General features: G+C 45.5%; 2 protein-coding genes across 3 annotated transcripts in view; both read right to left on the bottom strand.

The window, feature by feature from the left end:
- Positions 1-987: 987 nt before the first annotated feature.
- Positions 988-8244, bottom strand: LOC309534350 (waprin-Enh1-like). Its single transcript, XM_082226625.1, has 4 exons — positions 8085-8244; positions 5941-6072; positions 3995-4126; positions 988-1828 (listed from the first exon to the last, which is right to left on the bottom strand). Exons 1-3 carry the CDS (start codon positions 8164-8166, stop codon positions 3996-3998), a joined length of 345 nt encoding a protein of 114 aa, XP_082082751.1. The 5' UTR covers positions 8167-8244; the 3' UTR covers positions 988-1828; position 3995.
- Positions 8245-15172: 6928 nt separating this feature from the next.
- Positions 15173-21390, bottom strand: part of MATN4 (matrilin 4) — a 45955-nt gene continuing 39737 nt past the window's right edge. For both annotated transcript variants that reach the window (XM_082226065.1, XM_082226064.1), the window contains exons 9-11: positions 19419-19571; positions 18478-18582; positions 15173-16176 (exon numbers count right to left, since the gene is read on the bottom strand). In XM_082226065.1, coding sequence (XP_082082191.1) covers positions 16121-16176; positions 18478-18582; positions 19419-19571 — 314 coding nt within the window. In that variant the 3' untranslated portion in view covers positions 15173-16120. The remainder of the gene's footprint in view (positions 16177-18477; positions 18583-19418; positions 19572-21390) is intronic.

Here is a 21390-nt window from a genome sequence, read left to right as displayed (position 1 = left end):
GAGGAGGAGGAGGAGGAGGAGGAGGAGGAGGAGAAGAAGAAGAAGAAGAAGAAGAAGAAGAAGAAGAAGAAGAAGAAGAAGAAGAAGAAGAAGAAGAAGAAGAAGCAGCAGCAGCAGCAGCAGCAGCAGCCAGGGAAGGGGGGCAATTTGGAGGTTTACATTCCCCAGTCATTCCCAACTTTTGCATTGTGGTCACACAGCTGACACACGTTGGCACTGGAAAGGAAAACTGCTTATGCTCACATATATGTAGTTGTTTGCAGTTCCCATAAGAGTGCAAGAGGTGGACACATTTTTAAAATAAAGAAAATAGTGTTGGGTAGAGACCAGCACAGCTCCAGGCTTCGGAGGCAACTGGTAAAAAAAAGGATCAGATCAGGAGGGGAACAAATTTTTATTTGGGTTTTAAGGAGTTTTTCATTTGTTGTGATACAGTGTTTTTTTCTATTTCTGTGTCGCGATATACAGTAACACCTCCACAAACGTTGGCCCGTCGACTGTCCATTTCTGCCAACGTCTGTGGCAAACCCGGAAGTACTGGAATGGGTTACTTCCAGGTTTGCCGCTCGCACATGCGCAGAAGCGCAAACCGCTCCGCCTGTGTGCGCAGAGCAGCGCTTTGTCAAGCGTCCCTTTCGTCGAGCGTCCAGGGCTCCAGAACAGATCCCGGATTCAAAACAAGGTACCACTGTAAATGAAAAGCTTTTGGGCCAGTGCTACTGATCTGATGCAAATCCTAGGAAAGTGAAAGTGAATGAAAGTGTGTACAGGCAGAAATGAAAGTGTGTCCAGACCCAAGATTCTCTCCATTGAGATCTAGCAACTTGCAAGGTCAGGCTACCTGGAATTTTCACCTTTCAGAACTGGTTGTGTAGTTTCTGTTCTGCAACAGGTGTGCTGCTATTTTGTGGAAATCTCCAATTGAAATAGAGCAATATAAAATAATATAGATTGCAGCTCTTCCAGACTGGAATAACAATTTGCATATACAATTTGAACCATATGCATTTATTTCTTCTGCAAATGTAACTGTATGACTTTTTCATTTATAGTTTCAAAGAGAGAGAGAGAGATAAATGAGTCCTGGATCCACAGGAGGAAAGCGTCCTATTATGTGATGACGGTGTTTGTAAATACTGGTGTTGCAAGGTAATTTCTTGTTGCATAAACATTTCCCAGATTGATGCAGGAACTGGAAATAAGCTGTCAGAGTTATAACCACATGGAGTTTCTCACCCACTGGGATGAATCTGGAAGCTTGCTCTGTGTTAGAAGTTGTATATTCAATTTAAATAACCAATAGCCCATAACCTATTATGTAACACATTTTGCTGCAGATTATGACTTCTTCACTGTCAATCACAAGAGCAAGGTCTACTTTTATAGTCCAATAGATGAATGTACAGAAATGCTCCTGTTTCATCTGAGCTTCTTGGTCAATATGTGGCCCATTCAAGAAAATCTCCAAGGAGACGTTATAGCTGACCACCAATATTTTAAGTAACAAGTAAAAGCATGTTCCTTCACTTCTGTTCTCCTTCCACATGATGTCCTGAGACTCAGATGAGAAATGCCAACAACAAAAACAAAAGACTGTTGGTGGTATCCAACTAAGTCATACTCAGAATGGACCCACAAAAATAATTTGATTTACTAACAAAAGTCAATTGGTTTCAATGGATCTACTCTGATTATGACTCAGTCAGATAAACCCTTTATTTGTATTCAGTTGGGTAGAAAGTGGTTTCCCTGCATGATGAAAAGATGAATAATTGGGGGAATTTCAGGCACAGGTGTTGCATTTCAGGCGCGCCAACAGGATGTTATTCTGGATGGGAAAAGGAGACAAAAAACAACAAGGTTGGTGACAGAGAACAAAATAATCCTAGTCAATTGTACCTCCTCACTCCCAGCCTCGGAGAAAATTCCTAAAATGTTCCCGCCTGTTGTTGTCCTTACCTCCCTGGAAGAGAGAACTCAGAGTAGGTCCCTCCTTCTAAATCCTTCTAATTGGGAATCTTAGCATTTTGAATATCTTACCATGTTTTTTCTCATTTATCAGACATATAAATGCCCCTTTAAAGCACAGAGCTTAGCCCTTTCTAGTGTCCTAGAGAGAAGTGCCCTGCACTGGCGCTCAATAGCCAAATTCTGATAAATTTGTCAGATCAAAATAAAATCCAAACTGACAGGGCGATATCTTTGAGTGGACCAATTACTGTTGGTATATAGGGATAACCCGCGGCTCCCAGCTTCCCTGATTGCACCAGGCCCATCATAAGACTGTGAGCACAGGAAAAGACAAAGAGCCTGCGGGATCGAGACAACTGTCCATCTAGTTCTGCATCCTGCTCTCACGGTGGCCACCCAGATGCCGTTATTGGGCTCCTTTGCGGGTTGGGGGGGCGCTAAGGGTGCCCGCCGAGTCCCAAGTTCACAGGCTTCATCCGCCTGTGATTTCTAGAGGGTCCCCGCTTTGCCATAGCGGGAAAGACCCGTTTCTCGTGGAGCTTGTCCCTCCGTTTCAGAGGGAGTCCGCCATTTGCCGGAGGCGCCACCCCGGAAGTCCCCAACAAGCAAGGCTAGAGCATCTACTGTATTTTTTGCTCCATACGGCACACCTGACCATAACTTGGGGGGGGGGGGATTCAAGGGAAAAAATATTATTTAAAGGGAGCGCTGAGCAGAGCCTGTATGCATCCCAGGCTCTGCTCAGCGCTCCCTTTCATGAGCCGCGTGGAGCATGTGCGCGGCACTTGCAGGCTTTTCCCCGAGGAGGGAGAAGGGCAGCCCGTCACTGATGGGCTGCCCTTCTCCCTCCTCGGGGAAAAGCCCCCAAGAGCCACACACACGCTCCGCACAGCTCTTTAAAGGGAGAGCGGGTCTTGGGGGCATTTGCGGGAAGTGGGGGAAGTGAGAGAGCCTCGCTTTGTCCCTTCCTCCACCTCCCGCAAAAGCCAGGGATAGCCGCGCGAAGCCTCCCAAGGGCAGTGGGATGAAGGCTTTCCGCTGCCCTGCGGAGGCTTCACAGGCTACCCCAGAGCTGCTCAGGAGCTTGTCGGGGCTGGGGGGGGAAGCCCGGGTTTCCTCCCCCCCAGCCCCAGGGACCACACATTCGCTCCATAAGACGCACAGACATTTCCCCTTAGATTTTAAGAGGAAAAAAGTGTGTCTTATGGAGCAAAAAATACGGTATCTTATTCAGGCTCTCTCTCTCTCTCCTGTGGTTTCCAGCAACTTACGTTCAGAAGCATACTGCCTCTGTGGAGACAGAGCATTGCCCCCCATGAATTTGCCCGTTCGTCTTTCAAAGCCAACTGAGTTGGCAGAGGTGCCAGCTTGCGGGGGCATCATTAGGCCCAGCGCTGTCCACGTGATGCCAGGACGTGGGGAGGAGCCAGGGGCAGAGCTGAATGCAGTGGCCGTGCGGCTTCAATGGCCAGTGGCTGCTCCTCCTCCTGGCACAGCCACTGGCGGGAGGCTGCTTTGACCGTCCTTCCCCTCCGCAGCAGGGGAGAAAGGGAAGAAGCCAGCCACTGGAGCTGTGCCATGCTTGGACCCGCACTCGGCCTCCTCTGCCGCCTCAACATTGGGAGCCCTCCGGCCCCTTCCCAAAAGATTTTGAGGGGCCCCAAAACAGATCAGCCCCCAGGAACTGGCACCCCTGCAAGTTGGTGGCCATTGTTGCCCCTTGTGGGAGTGGGTTCCATTGTTCAACAATTCACTGCTTGTATCTGTCCCAAATCTTCCAATATTCAGCTTTTATGGACGTGAAAAAAGTTCTCATGTTGTTAGAAAGGGAGAAAATCTTTCTCTATGCTGTGCAGAATTTTGTAAACTTCTACCGTGTTGCCTCTTACTAATCTTTTCTCTAAACTTTAAAGTTCCAAATGCTGGAACCGTTCCTCAGGTGCTCCATCCCCTTGGTCATTTGGGCTGGCTGCATCTATCAAGATGATGTCCAAGGTATGTCCTTAGCCATCGATGGTGGTACCTTATCTGCAGGACCTGGCACAATTGTAGTAGCAACACCTTTGTCTTCCTGGGCAGTCATAGTCAGTTCTGCAACGATCAATTCCTGGGACAGTGCACCTAAATGGATTCCGTGGGCAATACCAAGATATCACTGGGGGAAAGAACAAAAGGAGCATCGTTAACCAATGTACAGACACTAATGAATGCATTCTAGTATTTCTTTTGACTATTGTGCAGCCCTATTGGCGGTACCAAAAGCCACATTTGAATGAGTAACCAGCAAGTTCACAGCCTGAGCCTGCAAGACCTGACAATCTGGTTCAGCTTTCTATGTATACTTTACAGACTCAGCGTCTCTCGTATGTGGTAGTACCATTGCTCTGAAGCGAACCAGAGTCAGAGCAGTAATGCTAGCTCCCCCATGCACCTCTGGATGGGCAGATGGGTGGGGGAAATGGTGGCTGTTATTCTTTTATACTTCCTTGAAATGGCCATCCACTTGACATCCTACAAATGGGTGGTGAAATATTGACTACCCCTCTAGGCACAAGTGTCCACAGGAAAATCAAGAGGTAAGAGATGACCGCTGCTGCCTATCTCCTTGCTCTTATCATTGCTTGCATGGTAAGAGAGGGCATTTGTTTGCGTGAGCAGCGAGGAGCTGCCCGAGTGGCAGTGACAGCAAGGAGTAGGGGGAGCAGAGCAAGGGTCTCCAGGGGTTGGCAATGTGGGCCTTGGCAGGTGCCCAGCAATGCCAGCTCCAACATTACACATCTCTCAGACACACACCTTGTTCCTACTCACAGCCAAACACATCTGCTTCATAGAGAGAACTCTGAGTAGGTCCCTCCCGCCTGGCCCATAGAAAAGGGCTGGATGCAGAGGAATGGTGGGAGGTATCAGCTGGGGAACTCCCCGAGGAAGAAGGTTCAGAGCCAGGGGATTGATGGTGGAATGCCCATATGTGGTCAGAGGGACAAGGAGCAGGCTGGCAGGAGGAGGTGTTGGGAGCAGAAGAAGGAACATGCCTTAGTGAGCAAGAAGAGGCTGGGGCAGAGAGCAGTCCAGACTGAGAGGCGGGAGAGGAGGGGGGCCAGGAGACAGAGATGAGACAGGCTGCTGAAGAAGCCCAGGGCTGACTTAAGCATATGCGGCGTCGGGGTGCAAAGATCTGCTCAGCGCCCCCCCCCAGTTGCCCAGTCCCAGGTGCACAGGAGGTCGGAGCCAGCCAGCTGCCTCAGTGTCTTGCTGGCTTGGTCGCCCCTGAACTCGCAGCTCAAAGCTGTCCACAGCAGAAGAGCCCACTGCGGCGCTCCGACCAACAGGAGGGCTCTTCACCGGATTCAACTCTCAGGCCCCAGACTCTTGGCCTGGCACCCCTGAGAGCCCGGCACCCAGATGCCCCGCACCCCTAGCATCTATGGGTAAGACGGCCCTGAAGAAGCCACAGAGTCTTCCCCTTCTGCTGTGACCAGCTCCCCTTCCTCATGGTCTCCCAGAACACCCAGAGGAATGAAGAGGGCAGAACAGAGACAAGACGAAGGCTTGGGCTGCTGGGGAAGGAACTGGGGGAGGAATCTTAGAGAGGAGTGGGACGGCAGGGACCTCCAGTCCTTGCAACTGCCTTCTTGGGGCAAGACCTACTGGGAAGAGTTCCTGTGATCACTAGGCCTGTTTGGGTTTCTTTGAATAGAGAGTCAACTTCACTGACACTGGGTGTTTTATTACTGACCCACTCCTGGCACCGGTTCATATTTTATGGAATATATTGTTGCACCTACTGTATATATATACACCCATTAATATCCTTTCGAATGGCAGAGCTTAGCCACTTAGGCTGCCCCAGAGGTTAAGGTGTGCAATGGTGGTACATCTTGCACAAACTGGTTTCCCCCTTCCCTGTTTCCAATAATATGCATGCTCTAAGAAATTGTACCTTGAAATGTCAGTCATTGATGAATATACCTGGTGATGGAGCTCTGCAGACCCTGGCACATCTGTAGTTGCAGCACTGCAGGTTACGTGGGCAGTCATAGTTACTCCTGCAACGACTAATTCCTGGCATGGAGCACTGAAATGGATTTCCTGGGCACATCCCTGAAATATTATCATTATCATTATCATTATCATTATCATTACTATTACTACTACTACTACTGCTACTGCTACTGCTACTACCCACCTTTTTCTCTGACAGGGAAAAGAATGGGAGAGGGGAAGCAGTCATTAAAAACAGTTAAACATTAATAGAATTACAATTTTATATGAGTTTGTGTGTATGAGTGCGATCCATCAAAACATACTAATAATTACAATAAAAAGAGCACAAAAATAAAAAAGAACAGCATCTGAACATCAAAATATGAACTTTTACGCACTTTAAAATTCTATTGACTATAGTGCAGCCATGTTGTCCGTAGCAAAATTTGCATTTGAATTTATAATTAGGAAGCTCACATTTTAGGCATGCAAGAGCCCACTATCCTGCCAATCTTTCCACATGTATTTTATAGGTTTCCCATCTATCCAAATCTTATGTAGGCCAGAAACCCTGGGAAATGTTGCTAAATGATAACTTTCCAGTGAAATTTTCCAACACGTTTCTTCCGTCCATTTTTTGCTGTTAGAAAAGTGATGGGACGCCAGCCAAATCTGTGTTAATAAACAGCACGTCTGAAAGTGCCCAATTTCTCAGAGTCAGTAACTAACTCTGTAAGACAGGGGAATATTTCAAGTCACTATGATTTTGTGAAGATAAATGAGACACACAAAGGAATTTACAATTTAAGTTCTATATAAATAATGAATGGTTCGTTTATCTCTTTTAAGATGTTTCCAGCTAAACATTTCATTTGTAAGAAAAGGAAATTACAGTTGTCATTGTGATCACATGATTCTCCCAAGATGTGAGAATCAAAAAAATGTTGCCTATCTCTAAAGATGCAAAGTTGCCAGCAGGCATGGTAAACTATGGTAGATAGAGATAGATGATAGATGATAGATGATAGATATAGATAGATAGATAGATAGATAGATAGATAGATAGATAGATAGAAAGAAGATATAGATATTGATACTGTATGTGGTTTGTTCAGCACTTCTATTTGTTTAAAGCATATGTCAAAGCAGTCTAAAAATAATAAAATTTAAAAATATAAAAAATAAACAACATAAACAATTATTTCTCATTAAAAAACAATCCATCACTTTTGGTGACTTGAGTCTTTGTCACATGTGCTCTGCTACACTGCTACCTTTTTCACAACATTCCAATCTGTATTGTATACTTAAATAAATGGAATTCAATCATGTCCTCACAAAAAAAAAATACAGTATAGTTTTAGAGAGAATTAAGAATTGCTCTTGGCTTTCTGTATCCCTTATGCAAACTACAAAACTCTGTCCATGCCCACTGGCAACCTTCTCCAGAGTGCCTAAGAGTGGCCATCATACCACCAGCTCTGTTTAATTGAAGGTAGCATGAATTTATTTATTTATATTATTAGTAGTAGTAGTATTGATATTATTAGTATTATTAGCATTGCAATGCAGTCCTATATACATGCTTGCTCTTACTCCCACTATGCTCAATGTGACTTACTTCTCAGGCTACAAATTTTCACACACTCTGTAGTCTTATTCAACTCAAGTTCTGGGTATAGACAAACATATGTTTGCCCTAAAAAGGCTGCAGTTCTATGCACATTTACTCCTTGGAAATAAGTCCCATTGAACTCACAGAGTTCAGTAACGTATAGCTGCAAAGCAAACACGTGCAGAATTATATTGGGGGCTGCCGTCTCTGTTATTGTTGCCTGCCATTCCTGCTCTGCTTGCTCATGCTGCAGCTCACACTGCCGCCTACTGGCAGCCACACAAACTACAGCATGACAACTTTTCCCCTTACAAAAATATTATATAGCAAGACAGCGTGAATTCCGTTTCTCTCTTCTGCAGGACCAAGTCCTGTTTATCTCGGGACAAAGTTACTTGCCCTGAAATGGCTTTGTGGATATAACTACCGATAACCCAGCTTTAGCTACTCCAAATGTTTTTTCCCCTGTCCTGTATTCCAGAATCGCCTTTCAACTTTTTCGCATCTTACCTACCTATTCTGTAACAAGTTGCAGAGGGTAATTCGGTCCAAAGGGCCAGAAGCCCCACAAGGAGAAGGACTGTCAGTGTCTTCATGGTGCCTTCAGGAATCGGGTGTGAACGCTTAGAATAGAACAAGACTTGTATTTAAACAGATGCGTGGGTAGGGTTAAGATTATATGTCTCCCCATCTACCTCATACTTAATATCAGCAGCATCAAACTTTTCAGGCCCTCGAAAATAATTGCATTGCACCATCTTTATAGATTGCATGTGTTGTTGTAGCCGGGCTTCTGGGTGTTGACACCTGTAATGCACCTGTATAAACACCCAAACTTCAAAGAATTCTCCTGAGTCACACCCTGATTATAGCTCCTTCCAGCACGTGAGGAAAACTCACTCACCCCTGGGAATGGTACCAGGGCAGGGCTCATGTTGTAAAAGAACCAGGACTTCCTATATTCAAGTTAATACCTGGTGATTGTGATGTTTTCAAAAAGACAGAGAGTGAGAGAGAGAGAGAGAACAAAACAGCCATAAGGTGGGATAGGCTATAGCTCAATAGCACAGCACATGCCTTTTTTCTTCTTCTGAAGAAGCATGTGAGTCACTATGTGGCATTTCTAATTAAAATGATCCTCAGATATAGAGTGAAATAGTCAGCTCATTACTACATGGTGCACAGTGTTGGTATTGTCAATATGAATATTGCTTATGTATCTTTAATTTTTTTAATGTAAATTATTTGACATTGGTTTTATTTTACTGTGTGTGTGTATGTGTGTGTGTGTATCATCATCAATAATATTTATATACTGTTCGATTTACATAGAACATGGTAAGATAATTTAATTTTAAAAAGTAAAAAATGCATACGCAACATTTAAAACCAAAAATTCAAAGAAACATATCAGCAAAACCACAGAAGCCATCAATAAAAAGTCAGTTAAATACCAATAAATAATAAAACCGAACAATGTGGTGAATCTTAGGAGGCTGGGAACGCTATCTATAAATGGAATTCATAATAAGAACAATTGTAGGACCATCTCACACACACACACCCAACACAAAATCCACTTGCAGTGTGCTGGGTTTCTTTGAAGACAGGATTCTATAGTCCATAGTCATGTGGTCTTGCTAAGAATATCTGCAGGCTGGAATCCTTTCTTCACTGAATGCTGCAATGCTGCAAGTACAAGCAGGATGTTGTAAACCTGCCTTAAAATGATGAGTGAAGTCCCACAGTCACCTCATTACTTCCATCAGGTAGTCACAAGCACATGCACATTGGCTCCTCAAAATTTCTTTAAAAAAATATTTACTTTGTTCCCAACTTTTCTCAAACGGTCCAAAGGAAGACCATTTGAAAGTTGAAACAGTGAGAATTTGTTGGGCAAGATGGACCACATGGTCTTTTCAGGGTCCACCAAGAAATTTCCACTCAGCCCCCATGAAGGGCCACCAGCCATAGCCTCCATCATTAACTCAAGGTGGGAGAGCAGGTGACTACACTGAGGGAAATAAGGCCAATTCCAGGTGGTAGAAGCCCCAACTCCCTGCAAACCATCCCAGCTGAAGACTCAATACATTCCCTCTTCACATTCCATCCAAAAGTGGGAACCAAATTCCTCCCCATTTGTACCAGTAGCGATGGGGCGTGAGCAAACAGCCCTCCGGACCAAGTGCTGATTCCCTATTCCCAGGGATGCTGATTGGTGTAGGTACCTACACAGTTTGAGGCAGAACAATGAGCAACCTAGAATCTTCATGACCCAAGGAATCAGGTGCTCCCCAAGCACCAATCACACGCCACTGCTACTATAATGCCCCCATATTTGCTGCACTCTTTCAGTATTGTTAGGGGCAGGCACCAGGCCGCTAGGCCTCAGTGCTTTCTGTAACACTAGGTGACTAGGTGACAGCCAAGCCCGGCCAGCAACAAGCCAGCTTCAGCACCACCAGGACACTAGCTCAGGTGGGCGTGAATGCCCTGGGCTGAAGGGCAACAGCTAGGGAAGTGCAAATACTGCCTCCCAAGTATCTGCCACCTGGGGCAGCTGCCTCACTTTACCTAATGGTAGAGCCGGTCTTGGTAATAATTAGTTCTTTTTTTAAAAAAAAAAATATTAAAGCACATAACGTGCATGGCCCTAAATATGGAAGTTGTTCATCTTCATCTGCATAGATGACAGGCCTGTTTGGTACCTCCTTTAACAGAGTCGAGCAACAGGAAGACGCCAGGCTTGGATTAAAAGTTTCCTGTCACTAATGAAAACAGAGATGGAATTCTGACTGTGTTCCTGCTAATGCTCTGATCTTCCAGAATCACCCAATTATATATGTATCTCTCAATCTGGACCTCGTGTCATTTCTGTTGCTTGCACGAGACCTTTACATTGGTCATAGAGTTTGTGCTCTTAATTAAACGCTGGGCATTCCCCATGTTGCTCAATGATAGCCTTGTTGGCGTGCCATGCTTTCGTTCTTTTGAATGCACTTAAAAGCCACAGTCACATCAGCATCTGTGAGAAAATACTTCGGGTGTGCTCATATATATGTATTTATGCACTCTTACAGAGAGATGCACATTGGTATTTATCTATCGTAAAATGCTTTGAGATATTTCAGATAGTAAGTAGTCTATAAATATAAACAATGAGCAAAGAAATGAACAAATGAATAAATAAATAACGGTTTGGTGCATACAGATCCATGGTATCTACAAGTCTCAGAAACCTGGAAACCACCATGTGAGAAGCTGGCCATGGGTCCCACCTGACGTCATGTCTCAGGTGGCTCCAAAATGCCTCAAATTGGTTTTAATGAGTGTGGTTTGCCTTTGCGCCAGCTCTGATGCTGATTGCATCACCTGGATTTTGGGAGTCAGGAAGCAGCTTGTCAACTTGGATCTGCTGCTGAGAAGCGGAGCGTTTGTTGTCTTCCCAAAAGTGCCCTGCCCTTCCTTGACACACCTATGTAATACTTCCGTTTCCCTCCACCTTTCCAGGGAATACAGGAGATGGTTTTTGATACTCCCAGTGTTATCACTCTAGGTTGTTCGGAGGCCCAAAAAGAAATGTGATTTGGCACTGTCAGGTGTGCTCGATTTGTACTGATATTAAATTTATTTTTAAATGCTTGCACATTAACAATATTAATTTAAATACAGTGGTATCTTGGAACTCGATCAGAATCCATTCCAAAAGTCCATTCGACTTCCAAATCATTTGGAAATCAAGGTACGGTTTCTGATTGGCTGCAGGAAACACCTGCAGCCAATCGGAAGCTGCGGAAGTGGGTTCCAAAGAATGTTCGCAAACCGGAACATGCAGAGCCAAAATGTTTGAATCGCAAGACATCTGGGATCTAAGGTATTGTGAATATTTTCGACAACCTCACATGCGGGACTTGACATCTTTCCACAGGGCCTGCAAGACAGAGCTGTTCCACCAGACCTTTGGCCAAGGCACAGTCTGAGCCCCTCCTTCTGTAATCCTCATAGAACTCTAGCCCAATGGTTGCCATTAATTTGATTCTGAATTTTAGAATGAATTGATTTTAGAATATATTTCTATTAATTGATTGTGATTTTATGTAAACTGTTTTTTTACTGTTGTTAGCCGCTCTGACCCCAGCTTCGACTGGGGAGGGCGGGATATAAATAAAATTTATTAGTAGTATTAGTAGTAGTAGTAGTAAAGGTAAAGGGACCCCTGACCATTAGGTTCAGCCGTGACCGACTCTAGGGTCGTGGTGCTCATCTCGCTTTATTGGCCAGGGAGCCGGCGTACAGCTTCTGGGTCATGTGGCCAGCATGACTAAGCTGCTTCTGGCGAACCAGAGCAGCGCACAGAAACGCCGTTTACCTTCCCGCCGGAGTGGTACCTATTTATCTACTTGCACTTCATGCTTTCGAACTGCTAGCTTGGCAGGAGCTGGGACCGAGCAATGGGAGCTCACCCTGTTGGGGGATTCGAACCGCCAACCTTCTGATCAGCAAGTCCTAGGCTCTGTGGTTTAACCCACAGTGCCACCCGTGTCCCTAGTATATACAAGTAATATTTGCCTCCTTTGCAAATCCCCCAGGGATTGCGTGCCAAAATTTGGTGGCCCCAAAGTAAAAGAAAGTAGAGAAATCAAGTGCTACCAGCAGATTCACTTGGTGGCTGGCGAGACATTAAATAAAACAGAGGTTGGTTCACGTTTGTAAGCTAGTGGTTCCCCGTTCTTACCACTCTTTATGGAGAATGAGACGATCAGTGACCATTAGCTATTATGGCTCTGCTCTGCTTCCATAGTGAGAGGTTGTAATGCTTCTGAATACCAGTTTCTGGAAACCACAGGTGAGTAGGATAGTCTTGTGCTCAGGTCCAGCCTGCGAGTTTCCAGTAGGCATCTGACTGGCCACTGTGAGTACAGGATGCTGGACTAGAGGGGCTATTGGCCTGATCCAGCAAACTCTTCTCATTTTATTACGCCATAAGTTCATGGATTGCCAATCTGGTGCCCACAGGGTCCCTTCCCACTCCTCCCTCCAGCCTGTGTTGAAATCGGGCTTGAAAGAAGTATTCTCTTGTAGCCAATGAAGCAACATGTGCTCAATTGCGATGCATCTTCAGATTGCAGATGGGTCCATGGGCCCAAAAAGTTCGATGACTCCTATGATCGGTGTTGGAAAAAACAAAGTCATCCGAAAGAAAGAGCCTCAGGTAAGCTGGCTGGTGAGTTTGGGAGAAGGGGAGGGGCACTTCAGGGGAGGGAGAGTTGTTGACAGTGGTGGTTGATAAACATCAATGCAAGCCCACACAGAGCATGCCGCTCTTCAAATATCTCAAGGGCTCTTACATGGAAGATGGAGCAAGCTTGTTTTCTCTTGCTCCAGAGGGTAGGACTTGAACCAGTGGCTTCAAGTTACAAGAAAGGAGATTCCTACGAAACGTCAGGAAGAACTTTCTGACACCAATAGCTGTCTTAACAGTGGAACAGACTCTCTTGAAGGTGGTAGACTCTCCTTCCTTGGAGGATTTTAAGCAGAAGTTGGGTGGCCATCTGTCATGGATGCCTGAGTTTCTTGCATTACAGGGATTGGACTGGATGACCCTCAGGGTCCCAACTCTACAGTTCTATGATTCTTCCTGCCATGGTACGTAAGTCTGTACTAATATGTTCATAGCGGAGTAGGAGAATCAATGCCAGGTTCGGAATAAACCAAACAACAAAGTGTGTATTGTTGCAAAATAAGCAAATATCCACAAACGTTTATTTATCTGATCCGTTCTAGGTTTAGATTTCATTTCATTTCTTTCTTTTTTAAAAAAGTGCAAAGCCTCATTTTTTTAAATTTTCATTATGTGCAATGTATGAATTGCTTGATTCAGAGCTAAGCTACCAAAGATAAATCTACACAGCTTTGATTCACTGGATTCCTTCTCTGCTTTCCCCCAAGTGCAGCTGTCAGCAATGTGTGTGGTACGATCAACCATTGCAATCCACCCCATTGGGAAGGCTTGGCGAGTTAATGCTCCATTCAGGGTTTCACCTGTGAAAACAAGGATTGTTCTGGGTGTGGGTGAAAAAAAGTCTATGCCTCAAGCTTCCTGTTGGGGGGCGGTGTCTGCCTCCCTTCACAGGCTCCCATTCATTAGCATAGTCAAACACTCCAGTTGTCGGTTCCCTCCATCCATAAGAATAAAGGCTGGGTTAGGGGAAAGAGTTTATTTTTTGCCATTACCCAAGAGAGGAGATTTCAGGATAAATGTATGAAGTTGCCTTCTCATTGCTGCTTGGAATACTTTGCTTAGGAACAAGCTGCGTTGGGAGGGAGCAGGGTGTTGAGCCATTTCGTACATATACGAATGGTGCCTGTTGGGTTCCCACCTATTCTGTATAATACAGGATTGTCCCGTATTCCAATGTAAAATGTGAGGTCCTGTATTGATAGTTTTGTCCTGTATTGCCCCCACCTTTCTCTGCCAAGTTAGGGATCCAAAGGGTTGTGTGGAAGATCATGTATTTAAGCTCTGGGTAGCCAAGCACACAAGGGACGTGTGTGGCACTGTGGTCTAAACCACAGAGCCTAGGGCTTGCTGATCAGAAGGTTGGCGGTTTGAATCCCTGTGACGCGGTGAGCTCCCATTGCTCGGTCCCAGCTCCTGCCAACCTAGCAGTTCGAAAGCACGTCAAAGTGCAAGTAGATAAATAGGTACCGCTCCAGTGGGAAGGTAAACGACATTTCCGTGCACTGCTCTGGTTCGCCAGAAGCGGCTTAGTCATGCTGGCCACATGACCCAGAAGCTGTATGCCGGCTCCCTCAGCCAAGAAAGCGAGATGAGCGCGCAACCCCAGAGTCGGTCACGACTGGACCTAACGGTCAGGGGTCCCTTTACCTAGCCAAGCACACAGATTTATAAATTTGTGTGTGTGTGTGTGTGTGTGTGTGTGTGTGTGTGTGTGTGTGAGACAAATTCCAGAGAGGCCATCCTGCTGTAGTTTGCAATGTATTGCTTTGAAGTCACTTCAGCACCAGATTGGGGGGCGGGATTGCTCCCAAACTGCCCCACCCTGTATTTTGCCGGAACAAAGATGGCGACCCTAGTGGGACTGCATAAAAATGTTGCAGTGAGATCTCCGTTTGAGAATCCAGCCACTCTGTTCTATCCCCTTCCCTCCCATCCACTTTTCTGCTTCATCAGAGAGACCGAGACAAAGAGGAAGCAGAAAAGATTAAGATCCTTTGTCCTATTTCCCGCCACAGGAATAGGGGATATGACATCAAACAGTCCTGTCTTCTCTAAAAATAGAGGAACTCTCTGAGCCTTAACCCCTTCATATGCTTATGTAAACGTAATTGCCATTTTGGCAGCAGATTTCCCCACAAACCCAGTTAAGAGACTTTCTCCTTTAAGGGGTAAATGGGGAATCGTGACTTAGCAAGAGGCTAAAGGACATCATCCATCAGCTATTGCAATAGAAGTTAGGCTGATGTGAGTTGGAATCTAGCAAAATCTGGAAGATCTCATGTCCCCCTTTCCCTTGCTGTAGGTACCGGCTTGCTTATTATTTTCCAAGGGTCCACACTTGAAAAGACAACAGAAGCCAATTAGAAATCTTCAGCAAGTTTATTGGGTCCGTTTATTAAAAATTTACATATAAAAAAGATTGTTTAAAAATAAGACTACCCTGCCCTGCTTTTCAGAAAGAAAGATATATATATATATACACACACACACACATTTATATATATAACTTTTTTTTAAAAAAAACTTTCTTTTTTTAAAAGAGGAGGGAAAACAACAAATTCTCCATCAATACTCTCAAAGTCCAGTTGTGGGGTGGGAGCAGAGTATTCCAATCAGAGATGCCCCAGTTTTTTTTTTGGGGGGGGGGGTTGGAGCATCTTATTCTAACTTACATATTTTAAAATAATATTTCCTTTTTTTTTTGAAAAGCAGGTATTTGTGTGCAACTGAAGCAGAAAGCTGTAGACAAAGGAGCTGCTGGCGCTGCTTTTCACAGTGGAGGATAACAAGGGAGAAAACAGCACAGTGTGAGAAGCTGCCAATGTCTCTCCCTCCATAAGCAAGCCTTTTTTAAAAAAAATGAAAATGAAAATGAAATTTAGCAAGGAAGGGGATTTCTTTTTTCAACCAGGCATGTTGATGTCTGAGGCTCTTGAGTGCCCCGCAAAGCCCCAGGAAAGACTTCATTGGCTGCCAACTAACCCCGGTCGCTCTTGAAGAGAAGGTCTGCTTCACTTCCTGCATCTTTGCTGAAACATCCACCTGTTGCGGCTCAACCAGTTTCAACAAATGGCTCAGCCCAACCATCCATTTCAAGCCAAGGGAGGGAAAGTGTTCCAACATAGGGTTTCTTTGTTTTTTTAAGTTTTTTGTTTTTCTTTTTTTTATCTAGGCAAGTAGGGAGCAGTTTCAGCTTCCCCCTCAGGCTCGTGTTATATGAAAACCAACAACCATTTACAACAGGAACGCCAACGATGAGTTAACAGGATGTGTCTGCGCCCATAAGGTGAGGTGTCTCTCAGCCCCGATCATTTTCTGCCAACCTGGTTTTCCAGCTTGTCAATTCTGGCAGTCATCTGAGCAAGTGGTTGCATTAAGGAAAGCAGCACATGCAAGATTGTGCAAACGGTCATTCACAACTTAAGGCAGGGGCAACTAACCCCCCAGTTTGGTGCCTGATACACAAAAACACACACACAAACACACTGCCAACAATTTTTTTTCTGTCTCCCAATTATTATTTATTTATTTGCCGCCTGCATTTCTACCTGACCTTTTTCTCCAAGGAAGGAACTCTCAAGTTGGCTTAGTGTCAGGGGCTGGACTGATGAGGAATGGTGGGGACCTCCCCGAGAACAGGAGGATAGTATAGATTTAGAACAGTGGTTTGCAGAAGGACATAGTTCAGAGTCTGCAGAGGGCAGAAGCTGGGAAATACTGGAAGAGGAACAGCAGGAAGAAGAAGCACCAGGGGAGAGACAGATGACAGTGTCCTTGGAAAGCATTCCTGACCCCCCTCCCAGGACCAGGCGTGCATTGCCGGTAGCAGAACAGAGAGCTCAGAGGCAGAAAGATCAGATTAACTGATGCAGGGGTGACATAGAATAGGAAAGACGTAGGAGGGTGGGACTTTACTTGGAGCAATCCCATTATTTAGAGAAGACTACATTCCTTCGTCACTCTCTGTGAATTATTGAATAAATTGCTTGGTTAGAACTTGAAGCAGAGAAACGATAAAAGTTCTAACCAAGCAATTTATTCAATAATTCACAGAGAGTGACGAAGGAATGTAGTGACACCCTGACACTTACATGGTTATCTCACCCTCCTCATTTAATCCCCACAACCTCCCAGTGAGGCAGGTTAGGCTGAAAGGCAGCAAACCTGAACCAAAGTCACCCAGTGAGCTTCATGGCCAAGTGGGGATTTGAACACTGGTTAGACACAGAGTGCTGATGGGTATGCAAATCCCCCCTTCTCTCTGGGTAATCAGCTAATTATATGATGAATGGAGAGGCACAACCCCCCTCCCCTCCCTTTCTCAGCTCAGCTAAATGGGGTCCGTGTACCTGTGTACATATGCCTGCCTGAGTGTGCATGCAGGCGTGTGAAAGTGTGCCCATGAGTGTGGCATGGCCACACCCACCATTGACATGTGAACCCTGCAGGGTTGGCCAAGGGTGAATGTTCACCCTCAGCGGCGTAGCGTGAGTTGTCAGCACCCGGGGCAAAGCAAGTAATTTGCGCCCCCTAACCCGGGGCAAGGCAAGTAATTTGCGCCCCCCCAACCCCTAACCTGCCGATCTGAGGCGAGTTGCCGCTGGCGCTGCCACCCAAACGACGCCGCTTGCCTGGAGGAGGAGGGGGGCAGAGAGGCGAGGAAAATGCAACAGCAGCTGCAGCAGCAGCGGCGGAGGCGGGGCTGTGAGGAGGGGCTGCCTGGCGCGTCCTCCGCGGCCCTGACGCGCGGGGACTGCGATGAGCGCTGAGAGTTGCTGACTGCCGGACGCCTTCAGCCCGGGCACGCGCACAGCTCGTTGGTTCCGCGAGACATGGGGCTCTGCTACAGCCTGCGCCCGAGGCTCTTCGGCGACTCCAGAGGCAGCGAGCGCGCCCCCCAGATGTTGTGCCCAGTGCGGCCGCCCCCCCTTGCACCCCCCACGCTACGCCACTGTTCACCCTGCAGGGGCTTTTTCCCTTCACAGTAGAGTCTTCGCCGTTTCAGGCCGCTGGCTTTGGGATAAACCCTGAAGACAATTCAAAATCTCATTAGGATAGCGTGCAGAAATGCATTACCTTGCAGAAAACTCCTTGCAAAAAAAAAAGTGTCTATATTGGAAGAAATTCACACAGAAATGCTGGCAAATTTTCATGCCTTTTTTAAAAAAGAATCCACAAAACGATGCAAAAATGCGGAGACCTGAATTTAAGGTTATAAAAATGAGAAAAGTGAAAGTAACAGATTCACTCATCCCTAGTTCCACCCCAAGAGCACGATTTTAGCCTAACATCATCAGAATGAGTGACAATGACTTGCATAGGCCATCAAGTAAGCTTCATTGTTGAATGGGGCTTTGGGCTTGGCTTTCCTCACACCCAAACTCATCCATTCTAGCTGCTGGACCACATTCCCACCCCTAAAGTTATTGCTTGTCACAAAGGCACTGAACTCCAGCAGACACTTTGTACATAAGCTCTGTTGCGCCTGCTGAGCACTTCCCCCAAGACTCTGCCCTTTTAGGTACAATTTGCCCTCTGAAACCCTGGAGAATGGGATGCTTAAAATGAGAATCTAAATCCTTCCAAGAAGGGGGGGGGGGAAGGCAACATAACAAATGTTCCTGCCAGCTTTCACTTTTCGTGAAGGTTATACCAAAAAGGATATTTTTATCAGTGAGGTCTTCCAGGATTGCAAGACTGTTTGTCTGGAACTGAACCAGGGCCTCACATTCACACGGGTTGCGGAATTCAGTTTCTCCCTTGCCTTCCTCTGAAATAACATAAAATATATTAGAAACATATTCAGTTTAGCACTACCGACACTTAATAGCACCAGAGGCCCCTGATTCCATAAAAAACCTTTGATCTGATGTGACCATCACCTTGCCACTGACTCCTGCACTCTGGGCTAAGTTGGTTAAGTGAAGGCAACCAAAATGTGAAATGCAGTTAGCTTTCTGTGATAAAAAATTGCCCAAAGGCTGCAATGAAGAACTGAAAGGGGTCAGGGGAACAATTCTCAAATTTCCACAGGCTCCTGTTGTGACCTTAATTGACATACTGCATACGATATGTGCAATGCTCTAACTTTCTGATAGGGAAAAGCCTTATTTATATTTATTATTATTGAAAGTCTACCCCTTACCATCTCTAAGTCTCTGTGCTATGAGACTTATTCACACATGCACTGAACAGATATATAAGCTGCCTCTGCAGGTGTAGAATTGTTAATGTGACCAAGTGTGTGCTTGTTGATTTGTACAGCTCAATTGTTGTGCTCAATTGTTGTGCGCATGGCCACACAGATTCCACACCTGTGGAGCACCACAAGTGAAGAACTGTACCGCAGCTCAACTACTAGACCTGTTCACACGATACACACTGAACACAGGTTCAGGATATCTCTACACAGCTTCCCCCTTTCTTTTAGGGGGATACTAAATTTAGCGTTAAATGACCTGGAAAGTGATGTAATGTGAGGCAAGACACAGAATCATGTGCAGAATGACCTATTTGCTTACAGGATTTACTGGAACATGGCATTCAAATATCTGACGGTAGAAGCATAGCGGTAAAGGTTGTTGCCTAGATTCCGCCATCGCTTACCAGGACAGATGTTGACTTTGAGATTGTCCACAATGTTCGTCATGGTGTTGAAATCTGCAGAGTATGAGAAGTGCTGATCTACTGGCTCAGAAGCAATCGCTCTCAGTTCCTCTTCAACAGCTTTGCCGACTCCGACCGCAAACATGGTAATTCCTGCAGAACCGGCAACATGTATAGGATACAAGGGTTTCAGTTTTTGGGAACTCAGGCAATTTGTTTGAATCTCAATAGCCAGTGCTATGGGATGCCATTCATACACAGTGCATGAAGAGAGAACCAATCATTTCTGAGATTGAGGGAGGAGTTCCAGAGCTGGGGTACCACCACCAAGAAGGCTCTCCTTTGAATAGCAAGCCTAGGCTGATGATGCAGCCATGAGAGCCTTTCTGACCAGTCTTCATAGTCTCTCAGGTATTAGTAGTCACTATTATTATCACTATAATTTGTGGATTTCTATACTGCTTAATGCCAAACTAGGCTTCTACACAGTTTAGAAGTACAGAAACCAAAGGCTCAAACATTAAAATGCAAAGATCCATAATTAAAATACACAATAAAACCATCCCATTAAAATATGAACATCCATCGCTGAAATATGCAATAAAACAATTCCATTAAAGCAACACAGTTTGCAGGGCAGCAGTTGAAGAAGGAGCAAAAAGGGTTTTCTTGTGTGTGTGTGTGTTTCTTTGTGGCTGATTAGCTGTTTTCCCTGTGTAAAGGTCAGAGGGGGCAGGGTTTCTGTTGAGGCAGGGGATTAGCTGTGGGAGGAGCTTATCAGAGTTTGCAGGGCAGCAGTTGAAGAAGGAGCAAAAAGGGTTTTCTTGTTTGTGTGTGTGTGTGTTTCTTTGTGGCTGATTAGCTGTTTTCCCTGTGTAAAGGTCAGAGGGGGCAGGGTTTCTGTTGAGGCAGGGGATTAGCTGTGGGAGGAGCTTATCAGAGTTTGCAGGGCAGCAGTTGAAGAAGGAGCAAAAAGGGTTTTCTTGTGTGTTTGTTTCTTTGTGGCTGATTAGCTGTTTTCCCTGTGTAAAGGTCAGAGGGGGCAGGGTTTCTGTTGAGGCAGGGGATTAGCTGTGGGAGGAGCTTATCAGAGTTTGCAGGGCAGCGGTGCGCGCCTAGCGGCGCGCGCAGTTATACCCATCTTTTAGATTTAGGGGAGCTATTCTCAAACGTTTGTTGGGGGAGACCTAGGTGTTTTTTTGTGGGGGAAGTTATTTGTCCTGTCTTCAAGCTTTTTATGATGGAGGACCTCTGTAGCCACCCCCAACGACACGATCTCAAGATGGAAGGGGAGGGAACAGCTGCAGTCACCTGCGATTCCTGCGCAATGTTTGCCATCTTGCCAAAGGTTGCAGGCAGCTTTACCTGCAGCAATTGCATGTTGATTGCCCTTTTAAAAGACAAAGTCCAGCAACTGGAGGAACGTGTAGCTACGCTCCAAAGAATTAGAGAGCTGGAGCTCTTCTTGGAAGCAACAGAGCACACCGTCTCCACCAAGGAGGAGACAGGGGACTCCCCTGAGAAGGAGGCTAGTTCACCAACACAGGAGCCAGATATATGGAGAAACGTGACTCAAAGAAGTAGGAGGCTCAGGGTTCACTCTGATTGTTTAGAAATACACAATCGCTTTGAGGTCCTAAAAGGAAAGGGAGTTCATGATGGCTGGGAGTTTGTTAAGAGGGAGATAGTAAAAGCACAACGTCAGGCAATACCAATGAGACGGAAACATGGAAGGTGCCTAAAGAAGCCAGGGTGGCTATCTAAAGAACTTTTAACTGAATTAAGATTAAAAAAGGATGTGTACAAAAAATGGAAAAGGGGGGAAACCACCAAAGAGGAATTCAAACAAATAGCCAGCACGTGTAGACACAAAGTCAGAAAAGCTAAAGCACAGAATGAACTCAGGCTTGCTAGAGAGTTTAAAAGCAACAAAAAAGGCTTTTATGGGTATGTTCGTAGCAAAAGGAAGAAC

This window comes from Podarcis vaucheri, assembly GCF_965113315.1.
Source record: "Podarcis vaucheri genome assembly, chromosome: 6".
NCBI lineage: Eukaryota > Metazoa > Chordata > Lepidosauria > Squamata > Lacertidae > Podarcis > Podarcis vaucheri.
Note: the sequence above shows the minus strand (reverse complement) of the source record. Positions and strands in the feature narration are given on the sequence as shown.

What these genes read in the sequence shown, in the direction of transcription:
- LOC309534350 (XM_082226625.1), bottom strand. Translation starts at nt 8,166, where the DNA reads ATGAAGACACTGACAGTCCTTCTCCTTGTGGGGCTTCTGGCCCTTTGG. An exon ending in TGCAACTTGTTACAGAATAG is followed by an intron (nt 6,073 to 8,084) that starts GTAGGTAAGATG and finishes ATAATATTTCAG; the next exon opens with GGATGTGCCCAGGAAATCCA. An exon ending in CTGCAGAGCTCCATCACCAG is followed by an intron (nt 4,127 to 5,940) that starts GTATATTCATCA and finishes TCTTTCCCCCAG; the next exon opens with TGATATCTTGGTATTGCCCA.